Below are 14,243 nucleotides of genomic sequence, written 5' to 3'. Positions count from 1 at the left end.
AAGATGTGTAAGTCAGGCCTGAAAGCTCAACGTGGGATCATGACAGTTTACATCTACAGAGTCACTTAGATGTGTTTTGTGAAACCATATGAAATTCGAAGATGAATTTCAATACAGTAGGGGAAGTCATGGTTCAAATTTGTAGAAAAGATGTATGAACTGCATTACTGCTCAGTCAGAAGAGCCGTGAAATGGTATCCGAAGGGTCCCATGTTCAAACCCAAGTCAGGCTGCATGTTTTTTTTTCACCCTGTGACATATGACACAGTAAAGAACTATTAACTGAAATTAGGGAAAAAAATGTGTGAGTGGCCAAATAGCTCAGACAGTAGAGCCACGGAACAACATTCCATTAGGTCCAAGGTTTCAGACCCAGTAGGGCTGCACAATTCTCACACTGTGAGTAAATAAACATTTTTGTTGATGACTTACCTGCAATTCACAGTAGCATTTGTATTTAAACTGCAATGTATACCAAGTGTCAATCTAACAGCAGTTAGTATCATTGCTAACACATAGATATGTCCATACATGTGATACCTCTGTGGGATTAAAAAAATCCTGATATTTTGCCCCCGATTTCCAATATAAGAGATTAAATTCCAGATATTTGTCTCTCATTAAAAAAAATAGCAACGTAAAGATTTAAACAAAGCACCTGTATATAAAAAGTAAACTGCACCTCAATTGTTTTCTATGAGGTGGCGCGAAAGCTCAGTTGGTTAGACCACTGGCTGTCACTCACAAGGTCCCAGGTTCGATCCTGGTTAACACCCTTGGGATTTTTTCAGAGTCACTTTCAGTGTTTCCCACCTAACCAGAGGTGTACTGGTAAGAAATCCAGGTAATCCTCGCATGTATCAGTGCTATACACTAGGCATGTAAAAAACCCAAGGGATCTTTTCAATAAGAGCTAGGGACTGGTTCCCATTTCCCTTGTATCTCATAGCTGTCTCTGAAGTGACTAGTCTAGTCATGTCTACCAAACCAGCCTAAAAAGCTCAGCTTAGCATCCTTGATGATGTTCCGTCCTGAATACTACATTACATGATAGCTGATTAAATTTGACACATAATTTGGACACTTAAAGAGAATGATAATATACTCAACCTTGAACAATAATTTGGTATTTTGTTTAGTATATTTATTGTTTCCACAATAGCTTGTAAACACGGGCAATAAAATCTTTATTTATTATATGCTTTCCATGAGAAATACAACCTCCTGTCCAGACAAAATCATAATAAAATAAAGAAAAAGGGAAAAAACTCAGTAACTATGTATTTCTTTTTATTTGGCATTAAACATAACATGATCATCATAAATATTTATGAATATTTGTATAAATACACATCCTCCAATATTTACTTAAAACATAGCAAAAATATCATCTTAAAATACATTCATAATGTTTAAACATTTATTGACATACATGCACTTAATGATACACTGAAAATTTAAGAAGATAACTATCTTCTCAAAACAAAAATACCATGATCCCCATTTTGTTAATAAATCATAAAATTATGGTGAATTTCCAAAATTTTGACCTTTTAGGTCAAGGTCATATAGAAGCAAGGTCATATCTTAATACATAAATGTATTAATGCATTAGATAATACAGCTTAAATTATATGCAAACAACAAAAATAATGTGTCAATCAACATTAATTTCACATTTTTTTGTAAAGCTTGCTTGTCCAAAGATTTTTAAGAACATAAAATGATGTAGATAAAGATGTAAAAATATGTGAAATCTGACTAATTGTAATTTTGAAAAGCCTTGAATCAAAGTACTGCACAGTTTGCCCTAAATTCTTTTTTGTAAATTGATAGGAATGTAAAGACAAACAAGAGCTGTCGGTAGGACAGCAACGCTCGACTATTCTTAGTGCTTGATAGTAAAAAAAATGCTTGATAGAGTTACCTCCTCCTGTTTACAGGTTGGGGTCATGATGGTGAACAAGTGTGCAAAGTTTCAAAGCCATATGTCAATGGACTTTGAAAATATTTGAACTATTACAAAAACTTTAACGTAAATTCTAAGTCGAAAAAGGGGCATAATTCTGTCAAAATGCTTGATAGAGTTACCTCCTCCTGTTTCCAGGTTGGGGTCATGATGGTGAACAAGTGTGCAAAGTTTCAAAGCCATATGTCAATGGACTTTGAAAATATTTGAACTATTACAAAAACTTTAACGTAAATTCTAAGTCGAAAAAGGGGCATAATTCTGTCAAAATGCTTGATAGAGTTACCTCCTCCTGTTTACAGGTTGGGGTCATGATGGTGAACAAGTGTGCAAAGTTTCAAAGCCATATGTCAATGGACTTTGAAAATATTTGAACTATTACAAAAACTTTAACGTAAATTCTAAGTCGAAAAAGGGGCAAAATTCTGTCAAAATGCTTGATAGAGTTACCTCCTCCTGTTTACAGGTTGGGGTCATGATGGTGAACAAGTGTGGAAAGTTTCAAAGCCATATGTCAATGGACTTTGAAAATATTTGAACTATTACAAAAACTTTAACGTAAATTCTAAGTCGAAAAAGGGGCATAATTTCTGTCAAAATGCTTGATAGAGTTACCTCCTCCTGTCTACAGGTTGGGGTCATGATGGTGAACAAGTGTGCAAAGTTTCAAAGCCATATGTCAATGGACTTTGAAAATATTTGAACTATTACAAAAACTTTAACGTAAATTCTAAGTCGAAAAAGGGGCATAATTCTGTCAAAATGCTTGATAGAGTTACCTCCTCCTGTTTACAGGTTTGGGTCATGATGGTGAACAAGTGTGTAAAGTTTCAAAGCCATATGTCAATGGACTTTGAAAATATTTGAACTATTACAAAAACTTTAACGTAAATTCTAAGTCGAAAAAGGGGCATAATTCTGTCAAAATGCTTGATAGAGTTACCTCCTCCTGTCTACAGGTTGGGGTCATGATGGTGAACAAGTGTGTAAAGTTTCAAAGCCATATGTCAATGGACTTTGAAAATATTTGAGCTATTACAAAAACTTTAACGTAAATTCTAAGTCGAAAAAGGGGCATAATTCTGTCAAAATGCTTGATAGAGTTACCTCCTCCTGTCTACAGGTTGGGGTCATGATGGTGAACAAGTGTGCAAAGTTTCAAAGCCATATGTCTATGGACTTTGAAAATATTTTAACTATTACAAAAACTTTAACATAAGTGGTTACGCCGACACCGACGCTCGGGTGACTGCAATAGCTCTACTTATTCTTATCGAATAGTCGAGCTAAAAAAGTAATTTCAGTCAAATTTTTAAACATAAAATGTTAGACATTATATAGAGTGTGAATAAAAATTCTTAATATCACATTACATTTCTGAATTTAATTTTTTTATTCATCTGGAGCAATGCCACTTTAAAACCTTACTCTTATTTCATTAAAACACTGAATACCATTTTACCAGCCCTGAATCTGAGATGACATTCACAGGGATATTTTGTTTCAACAAATTAAAAACGTACCCTAGGAAAAGTTGCTTTGATACAATGTAAATGGAGCAATTCTTTCAAATAATCTTCCCTAAATACATATCACAAAGTTAAGAATACATTCAAATTCACTTCACACTTTATGACACATCCATCCTTAAGAATGTACACTGCATACACCAGCACAAAAATGATGCCGTACAAATATCAATGTTTCCATGAACACATCATGCAGCAATTTGTCTGTTCACCTTCTCCATTAACTGTTGATCAAGAATACCCTGTCTGTGGCGGACTATACCATAAGTACCTATTCCAACAATACATGTTATCAGTTCAAGGATCCAGAATTTCCTCTCCTCAACCCATGGATCTACTTTACAACTGAAATGTATCAAAACTTTACACATTAAAGGAGCTACACTGAGGCCAAAACACTGTAAAAAATAAAATTTAAAACTCTTACAAAGATTTTAATATTATGAAGTATTTACAATGGAAAATCTGCAAAGGATAACTAAGTTTTTGTGTAATTCTTTGCCTGATTTAAAATCTAAGACATGCTGACACAGTAAAGGTGAAATGAGGACATTCCATGTTTTAAAGATAGAGGAAGACCAAAAAAATCCCCTCAATGCATTATTTCAAGCATAGATAGGCATCTGGATTTTTGATAGAAACATCATTTTTTTCCCACAATTTAGTTGGGATAGTTTTTTAACAATACAGAATTCAATATCCATGGCAGAATTTCAATGAACAGTGGTAGTACCAGTTATAAATAATCTACAACTTATATACTCAGCCACTGCTATAATTCATCTAAATATTGCCATAAATTTTAATTTTCAGAATCATATAATACACTTATTTGTGATCCCAATTTAAACAAAACATTGTTGCATTGTTCAATCAATTTTTATCCACTTTATAATTTACCTATTTACAAAAAACCCAATAGTGTCTCTTTTATGGAAATAGTAATTAATTCAAATTGAAAACTCCTCTACTTCCAATACAACTTTAATACAGACAAAGTTCTTGATCACTAAGTTGTTTGGTTTAAAAGTGTTCAAACTTTATTAAACTAATTTACAGCATGTAAATTATTCTACAGTCTGGAATGACTTCATTTGAATTTGGAGAAAAAGAAATACAGATTATTGAAACTGATATCAGATTACTAAATCACGCAAAATAAATCAAGTTTTGAATGTTAATAATAATGTTAACAAGTATATTCACCTTCTCTTGAAAACATTTTCTTTATGTTTACCCTTTCCACATTGTATCTGTTCCCGGTAACCGGTCTTTAAACAGTAAACTTGTCCTGCATTCTGAAATTATGGAGTGATGTTACTTTCCTGTACATTTTACTTGTTACATGTTTTTAAATCACAATCATGTACACTTTCAAAGGGAGCATTGACCATTTTATTTAGATATTGTTAAATTCATGGCTTGTGAGATTTACCATTAATATACTTTAAAAAACATAAAGACCTTGCATAAACCAAGTTCATGTTCATTGGAGGAAAAAATATCAAGTCTTTATTTTTTTTTAAAGTTCTATATTGTCAAAAATAGTTTTACCAATGGTAATTTGTGGTAATGTTTGAAATTTTCATTCACATGCAGCACATGTTTAATGTATTGAGTTTACAGCATCAAAAATTAAATATGTTAGACTATTTCACAGGCAATCTTTCAAGTAATGAATTTCTTGAAATACTAGCTTGCACATGTTCATAATTGCATTTCATTTTCTTAATATAAACTAGAGCTACACCTAGTCCAATAACATAAGACGTTTCCGTTAGTACTACATACACTCCACGTAGTACTTACGGAAACATCATATGTTATAGGACTAGAGCAACATCAAACAATAAACAGTTAACTATTGTAGCATTATGGAGCAACAAATTAAATGATCATGACACATATTTTGACATGAAGAAAAAAGAGAGTGCAATAAGGTCAATTTTCATTTTTACTGAATATGACCTTTTGCACAACCTCTGCAATCAAACTCTATACATACCAGCAGAGTTTACCCTGGTTGAAAATTTCTTTTAGTCAAATTTGTGTTCATAAATTTTTTTTGTCTAAATAGAAAATTGGACAAGAAATTCTGTAGCCAAATTATAATTTCTGTTCCCGATTTAGAAAAATATTTAGTCTAGTCAAATTTGTGTTCATAATAAACTTTTATCTAAATAGAAAATCGGACAAGACATTCTGTAGCCAAATTATAATTTCTTTTCCCAAATTAGTAAAAAATTTAGTTAACAAATGGCAACAATGTCTAATGGCAGAGTGAACCCTAACTAGTACTGTTACCTACCAAAGTCTAAAATATTGATATTGAAATCGAACAAGATACAAACTGATGACAGTCTCAAAATCAAAATAAGACATAATAGATTAAAAGATTAAATTACAATTAATATCATGATGTTGTTACCAGTTTTGACGCATTTCTGTTTAATATCTATTCACTGTATAATGAAAGAATATCTGTTCAAACAAAGTATTTTTAAACGTCTTCATATTAATGTATTTGTTGGACTTTATTATCAATTGCTTATTATGAGTCTTTTCAGTGGGTTTTTTGTGGGTGTGTGTGTTTTTGTAGGTGTTGTTTTTGTTTGTTTGTTTATTTGTGTTTTCACCAATACCAATTAAAGTGATATTATGCCCATCCAAGGGTACATAGTGAGTGAACAGGTGAATATCAAAATAAGTTACATTTTGCCGTAATTATTTACATTAACATCTTAATTTGTTGTGTGAATTACTTGAAACTTGCCATTATGTTTCATTTCAATGAATCATCACGTCATTGTAAAGGGCTTCCATTAAGTTTCAAAATTTGGAAGTCAGAGACTGCAAAATCTCTGCTATTGGAAGTCACATTATATAGGTAAAGAAGGAAAAGTATTAGATTTTGGAAGTCACAAGCCAAAATCAAGGAGTATTCCCAAACTTCCATTAACGGAACCCCTGAATTGTACCTTGCTTGGTTTAATAAACTATTCTTATTCTTATAACATGTATATTAAGATTATACTGACTATTTCAAGGGTTGAGCATTGTTGACATGACTCTATTACTTTCACAGGCTCTGATCCACAGCTTGATTCATTTTCTGAAAATAAATGAGAAAACTTACTCCGTCAGTGCAAGTGCAAACAAGAGGACATTTGTCGAGTACAGAGAACAATTAAAGGTAGTAGTTAATTCTGCACTGGCACCTTGTAAAAATGCCTGTCAAGTCCAAGGTCTCAACTGACGATAAAAGCCAGGTTCTGATAAATTATTACGATTTATTAGTTATAAAGATTCTTGACAGGTTATATGATCCTATTTAATTGGTTGTTTGCAGATGTTACTCTGGCTGCTAGGTGAGAGTTATATTGCATACAACCATTTATATACTGCCATATAACCTGTCAGGAATCTTTGAAACAAATATTTAATACAAGAAACTTCCTTTTTTTACAGAAAAAGACAGATGTTTTTTTCACATATTGAAAGCAGCCGTGTACATGTACATAAAACTATATAAATGTCTGGATTATCCAATGAAAAACGACATTACAAACATGCAGTATTATACAAGAGCGATCAGTAATCACATGTGTCGCCTCATGATGGCCAATTTTATGTTGGGACAAGTTTTGTGACAGACAGACAGACGGACAGTGCACAACTAGACTTGGTACTGATCATTCCTGTAAAGTTTGGATAAAATTGCACCAGTAGTTTATGAGGAGTAGTCCGGACAAGCTTTTGTGTATCTGGCAACACACAGAAAAAAAACACCTTTTTATCAAAGGGCCATTACTCGGCCAAAAATCATTCAACCGGAAAACCCTTGCAATATGCGCAAGGACTTGAGCTACAGATCAATCCTGTAAAGTTTCATTGAAATTGCATTAGTGGTATAAGAGAAGTAGTCCGGACAAACTTTTAAAAATAAAAATTATTAAAGGGCCATAACTCTGACAAAAATCATTGAACCGGAAAATACTGACAATATGCACAACTAGACTTGGTACTGATCATTCCTGTAAAGTTTGGAGAAAATGCACCAGTAGTTTTTGAGGAGTAGTCCGGACAAGCTTTTGTGTATCTGGCAACACACAGAAAAAAACACCTTTTTATCAAAGGGCCATAACTCGGCCAAAAAACATTCAACCGGAAAACCCGTTCAATATGCGCAAGGGCTTGAGCTACAGATCAATCCTGTAAAGTTTCATTGAAATTGCATTAGTGGTATAAGAGAAGTAGTCCAGACAAACTTTAAAAATAAAAATTATTAAAGGGCCATAACTCTGACAAAAATCATTGAACCGGAAAATGCTGACAATATGCACAACTAGACTTGGTACTGATCATTCCTGTAAAGTTTGGATGAAATTGACCAGTAGTTTATGAGGAGTAGTCCGGACAAGTTTTGTGACGGACAGACAGACGGCCGGACAGACGATGGAGAAGTGATCCCTATATGTCGCCACTTCTCCGTAGAGGCGACACAAAAATGCTTTTAATAAATTAATAACAAGTTACACATGTAGTTCAATTTTAACTGGTAGTTATGAACTTTACAGAAGTGAATCACATAATAGGCTTGTAAGGAAATGAAAGTTTGACTAAAATATTTTCTGCTCATAAACTTACATGTTAGTTTTCTTCAGCTAAACATATTGTCATGAAAGTATAAATCAATATTTTAAGTGGAAACCTATTTCTGAACAGTACATGTAATTATATCTATCTATTTATACCTGCATTTACTTCAGCTATTTTATGATTGTTTGACCATCTACCTTCAACAATCAAAGTTACCACTGTTAAACTGAAAACAAAAGTAAGAAAACATACTTTGTCAGAAAATATACATTATATACATCAACAATATTTTATCAAAAAGTTAAAGTAGCTAAAGTAAATTCCTAATATAGCTGTTGCCAAGTCAGTTGAGAATGAAATTTTCCCAATTTCAAGACTAAAAGATGGCTAACTAGACTTACCCAGACCCTTTCATTAAAGGGAGGGGAAAAAAACATCACTGTTTGAAGCATACAGTACTATTTACATTAAAAATACGCACCTAAATAGTACAAGAATGGCCAGTACCATCCGTCTTCTGGTACAAAACTCAATCATCTTTTATATTCAATATGTGAAAACATGATATATCACCTGAAAATATAATTGTCCTTTTATTACTATCATTATGTTTTATTCAACAGACATATATTTTCTTGCATAGCAGACTGGCGTTTCCGTGAGTTTTACCCATGCCGGAAATTTCATCTGGCATGGGGGGTGCCAGATGAGTCGCGTGCCAAACAACAACGTCATTTTAGCGCCATTTATGAATGAACCGCGTTAAAATGACGTCGTTTTAGAAGGGAAATATGTCTTAGGATGACGTCATTTCGCCGTTGTTATTTAAGTTGTAAGTTCATACGCTAATGTAAGAAAATAGTTATGGATGAAATGACTTTAATTTCCATGAACATATATCATATTGAGGTAAACCATTTTAAATATGAAATAATATATGGCAGAATATGCAAGAAAAAATATCTTTCATATGTTTGCGGTTCGGATCGGAATATCCGTCCCTCGGGAACCCGCCCATGGGCGGTAACTCGGCAAGCCTCGTTACCGCCCAATGGGCGGGTCCCCTCGGGACGGATATTCCGGTCCGAACCGCAACATATGACAGATATTATTAGTCTGTTTATCACCATCATATATTGTATTCACATGTATGCATATATTGTCTGTTTATAACCATGATACTTAAAAAGAAAATAACTTCTTTACAAAAGATTTAACAGACATTTTCAAGTAGATCTAGATTTTTTCACTGATCAGAAATTGATATTTTACAGAGATTTTTTTGCAGGATTTTGGGAATATGACCCATACCCATGCAATTGGGAATTTTAGCGATGTTTTGTTAAAAATTGGGGAAAAAAATGCATGACTGAAATTTTGCAGTGACAGTGATTAATCTAGAAATTCCTTACAATGCGTCGGATGACGCACATGTTTGAAAAGTCTTGTTTGAGTCCTGTAGCAAAATCAATGCGTCTTAGGAGAATTTTTTTTTTTAATAGCAGATCCTTGACATGATTTGCATGTTTTTATAACAAGGGATTAAGTAATTAAATTAGAGTATTAAAAATTTATTTTTGGTACATGTACTAATATTAATTGCACGCAAAAACATTTTTTACTGGCTGCTCAAAAATCTAATTTGCATAATTTATTTTCTTACTACTTATGTCTAATACTGTGCATTATCCATTTTAATTGTTCGTAATTTGCACAAAATGTCCCTGTCACACTGTATACTGACGACTTTTATTGCTCCTTGTATGCCTCTGTGTAGAATGCATACACAGACAGACCTTTTGAGCATGAAAAAGTCATGCACAATGTTTCCCTGATTGGTTAATCACCCTGTCAAATATTCTGATGATGAAATAGACATCTTTTTTTTACACTCCATCCGCCAAAGCTTGTATGAACTTGAGTGACCTTAAGGGAAATCAATTTGCACACCTGTCAGATTATACCGTAACTTACGGCATTTCTTAAAATAGTAACACTTTTTTTCAGTAACCGATAATTATTTTAAATATTAAGTAGATTTATTATTTTTTGTTTGCTTTATTGGATTAAATGGGAAAGGGATTAGGTAAGTAGATAACTTGGAAAAATGCTATAGGGAAAAGGATAAACTCAAGAATATGCGTAATTACAGGGGAATGGGTAACCTGTTGCTGTTAGTACTAGTTTTGTCTGGATGACTAAATAACATACGATATAAGTCTGGCACAGATTTTAGATGTGCCCTTGGCCTTTTGCTGAGGATTTTCTTGTGCCATTCTCATTTTTTAGCGCCAATGGCACAGGCAGATCTCTGCCTCAACTTTGTTTAATATTTCACCATTGTAGGCGATTCACTCTCATGGAAAAGGGACGCTCTGATTGGCTAATGCTGATAATGGGCGGTTACCGATCACAAGCAACAATTGCTTGGGATTTCACGTTTTAAGCAAATGGGGGATGAGTCTTGCACCTGTAATCATCAGATATAATATTATTTAATTATTCAACTGAAGAAATTGATAAATTATTCAACTGATGAAATTAAAGTAATCAAACGGTACATAGAAATCACTAACCGTGATATTTTGGATTATAAACTACCAGATTTGCATGCGTCAAATTGAACGCACATATTTTGAAACTGTGCGTCTTTTTCGATTTTTAAGCGTATTTTATGCAAGATGCACATCTAGATTAATCACTGCATTGATTAAATGAATGCAATCAATCACTGTCTAGGATGGCATTTTCAAAGATATAAGAACTATTATAGTGAAGAAGCCCATATTTTCAAAGATTTTATAATTTTTTATTCAAAATTTTTATTTTGAAACTTTCAATTGGGAATGTTTACCTGTGGATTGGGAAAATAATATGCTATTTTCAATTGGGAATATGACCCAATAACGGCTACAAAATAAGCCCCAAAAATCACTGTGACTTAAAATAACATTTTTCCCAATATAATGAAATAAATATGGGTGAAATCACTGAAATATGTTTTGTCAGGTGATGATGAAGATCATGACATGGTGGGAAATTTATGAAAATCATCTTAAAATAGACAAAAATTGCGTATGATCATTAACTACGATGTGTTAATACATAAAGGATGTAAGAAGTGAGAAAAAATATTTAATTACAATAAAAACTCGCAACACACAAACATCATGAACATACTTCTATCATTTGTAATCAAAAATAATTGCTCATTGTTGTTGTTGTTGTAGTGTTTGTCATACTAGGCTACGCAGTAGGTGGGGGGAAAATCCCGGGATCGCCTACATAAAAGCCGGGATCCGGGATCGTATTAAACATATAGTAATCCCGGGAATTGACCACCAGTTCTCGGTGTCGACGATAAATTATCGATTATCTCATGCATTTCGTCAAAGATATGCTTGTGATTTTTATTGTTGATGGCTATAATATATTTTTGTATTTGAATGATTTTCGGTACTGTATACATGTTTCTTGGTTAGTTATTTCATATGTTTGATAATGAAAACGTTAGTACCTGGAATTGACCGTCTTAGATATATAAATTAACAAGGAAGAACATGTACCGTGGTAATAGTAAAACGTAAAAGTATTATACAAGTAAAATAACGTTGCCTAGTACATACAGTTTCACAATTTTAATTAAAAATGCACGTGGTTAATCTGTGCTTCGTAATTAATTTCTAAATATATATTATATACGTATAATTGACTCAAAGAGATTTTGAAAATGTGATTAAGAGTAATATGTAAATTAATATAATCTTTACTGTCACAGAAATTAGTTCATTAATACAAAGATTTGTATCTGTAAGCGACGCTGGGTCAATCATTAGAGTGCATATGTTGTAATTACAATTAAGCGACACAGGGCCGTGATATCATAAATCAACAGGGTGCATAACATTACATCAGATAACGTCACTCGTGCCAGTTATTTAATTATGACCCGACTTTAGCTAAATGATCATCCTAGGGGCTTTATGACATTGGCCATGTCTCACTGATTTGATCTTCCAACTGGTATTAATAAACACAGTTGTTACAGAAATTAGTATTTTTCAATTATTAACGAAATTTCTGTGTACGTTTGTCACCTTGTTTATAACTTCGTTAAATGAAGAAAAATATTTTCTTTACATTATCTAATAAGCAGAATATGAAAAATATAAAAAAAAAATATTAAGTTGAAAATATCACAATATAATTCATTGTACCTTTCATAAAATATGCAGTGCATTAAACTGGCGTGAAGAATAATTTTATGATAATGCCTTTTTATCTTTTCTCAATTAATTCGATTTGTGACACAATATTTTGATGTTGCAAGACTCAAACTTGTTTTTATTGGCAAAAGCATTTTACAGTGTCAAGTTATTTGGTCTTTCTTTTAAAATTGCCTTTAAAAAAACTGTTTTTACTGATATCGTGTGTAAAGATAAAATATCTTACATGTGTGCACTAAAATATGTTTAATTTACATTCAGAAAGAGAAATTATCAGTATTATAAAATATAAATTTTAAGTATAATTAATCTTTAATGCAATAGCTATTAAATTCGAATTAAGGTGTTGAATTTTTTAATTGCTTCATCATTATATTTTTCATTTACCATGATCTTGCACATATAAATTTTCATCAAGTTATGTAACGTGAATTACTATTTTCAATGTTATACGAACCGCAGCCAGAAAGATCGGGATCGTATTAAAACATATAGGGATCCCGGGAATTGACCAGTCCAAGAATATATTTTTCAGATAAGCCGGGATCGTATTAAACATATAGGGATCTCGGGAATTGACCAGTCAAAGAAGATCTTTTTCAGATAAGCCGGGATCGTATTAAAACACATAGGGATCCCGGGTATTGACCAGTTCAAGAATATAGTTTTTTAGAAAAACCGGGATCGTATTAGACGTACAGATAAAGAGTAAATTATCATTCGGTCTATTGGCCATAGTCGGAAGTGTCACTAAACACCTTTAATACACCAATGTTAATTAACACCAGGGACGATACGTTTTGGGTCCTGTACTGGACATATTTTTTAAGGAAAATGAGGTCCGCTACAGTTCTTTTTCATTTTATATTAAAAAATGACAAATCATTTGTTTTTCTTTTTAAAATATTCATTTTAGATATTCATATCTGTTTATAAGTGAAACATGTTATTTTTATACGATCCATGGAACTTGATTACTTGTTAAACATCTGTAATATATACCTTATGTTTTACAATTGTATTCTTTTCTTTTTTTCTTCAACGTGAAAGCCTTCTGGTATAGTATATATCATTAGAAAAACAACAAGACATTTGTTAATTTGCAGATAAATCAGCATTTTTATATAGTATTTTACACGCCTTTTATGTAAAATAAGCATGCCAATTATGTCGAACTTGTATTTACAATAATGTATAAATACTCAACCATAATGGTCACGAAAAATAGTTGATTTTCCTTATTAGATATAAGCACAGTTATTGATACATCTATGCTGAATTTAACTGTGTGACGTCACAAGTTGCTTCTCCAATCTATTCAACTCCATGATATAAGAGATCCCGGATAATCGCATTAAGAAAAGCCGGGATCGTGTAAGATATATATATCCCGGGAAATTGACCATTACCATCTTGCTTTCAGAAAAGCCGGAATCTATTAAACAGTACAGAGATCCCGGGAATTGACCACCTGTCATACACGTCAAAAGTTTTTTTTGTTATCAATTATGTTAAAGTATATCTTCTGATCTTTTCTAAAAATAATATTTAAATACATGAACATAAAATTAAGCCAAATATTGTATTAACAAAAACTTTGATTTTTCCAATTATACTATAATTACAAGTATTGTGATTTCCGCATTTTAAATTTGTTAATAAATAACTCGAAATATATTTAAATCTTAAGTTAAATTCATTTACTGTTCATTACATACAATTAAAGAAATAAATAGTTAACATTTAATCGCCTCTCATAACGACAATAATCAACATGAGTTTTCCCTATATATCTAATACGATCCCGGATCCCGGGCGTCCCGGATCCCGGATCCCGGGATTTTCACCCCACCTACGCAGTACTAAATAAGTTAATCCCGAAAAATGACACTTTAAACGAAAGGTAAAACACTTGAATAG

The 14,243-nt window shown here is 32.5% G+C and overlaps 1 protein-coding gene across 3 annotated transcripts; it reads right to left on the bottom strand.

The window, feature by feature from the left end:
• Positions 1 to 3,259: 3,259 nt before the first annotated feature.
• Positions 3,260 to 11,353, bottom strand: LOC132718938 (uncharacterized). 3 transcript variants are annotated; one of them, XM_060702646.1, is made up of 6 exons: positions 11,278 to 11,353; positions 8,579 to 8,670; positions 8,253 to 8,323; positions 6,537 to 6,610; positions 4,705 to 4,796; positions 3,260 to 3,843 (listed from the first exon to the last, which is right to left on the bottom strand). In XM_060702646.1, the coding sequence occupies exons 2-6, from the start codon at positions 8,632 to 8,634 to the stop codon at positions 3,687 to 3,689; spliced, it is 450 nt and encodes a 149-aa protein (XP_060558629.1). In that variant the 5' UTR covers positions 8,635 to 8,670; positions 11,278 to 11,353; the 3' UTR covers positions 3,260 to 3,686. The 3 variants fall into 3 exon arrangements, with proteins under 3 accessions (XP_060558629.1, XP_060558628.1, XP_060558630.1); XM_060702645.1 differs by having other exon boundaries at positions 11,241 to 11,338; XM_060702647.1 differs by having other exon boundaries at positions 11,261 to 11,322.
• Positions 11,354 to 14,243: the final 2,890 nt, after the last annotated feature.

This window comes from Ruditapes philippinarum, unplaced genomic scaffold (assembly GCF_026571515.1).
Source record: "Ruditapes philippinarum isolate M1 unplaced genomic scaffold, ASM2657151v2 ctg1603_1_1_1_1, whole genome shotgun sequence".
Lineage (NCBI taxonomy): Eukaryota > Metazoa > Mollusca > Bivalvia > Venerida > Veneridae > Ruditapes > Ruditapes philippinarum.
The sequence above is the reverse complement of the archived record's forward strand: the minus strand, read 5'-3'. Positions and strand labels throughout refer to the sequence as shown.

What these genes read in the sequence shown, in the direction of transcription:
- LOC132718938 (XM_060702646.1), bottom strand. Translation starts at nt 8,634, where the DNA reads ATGATTGAGTTTTGTACCAGAAGACGGATGGTACTGGCCATTCTTGTA. An exon ending in AATAGCTGAAGTAAATGCAG is followed by an intron (nt 6,611 to 8,252) that starts GTATAAATAGAT and finishes ATTTATTTTCAG; the next exon opens with AAAATGAATCAAGCTGTGGA. An exon ending in GAAAATGTTTTCAAGAGAAG is followed by an intron (nt 3,844 to 4,704) that starts GTGAATATACTT and finishes GATACATTTCAG; the next exon opens with TTGTAAAGTAGATCCATGGG.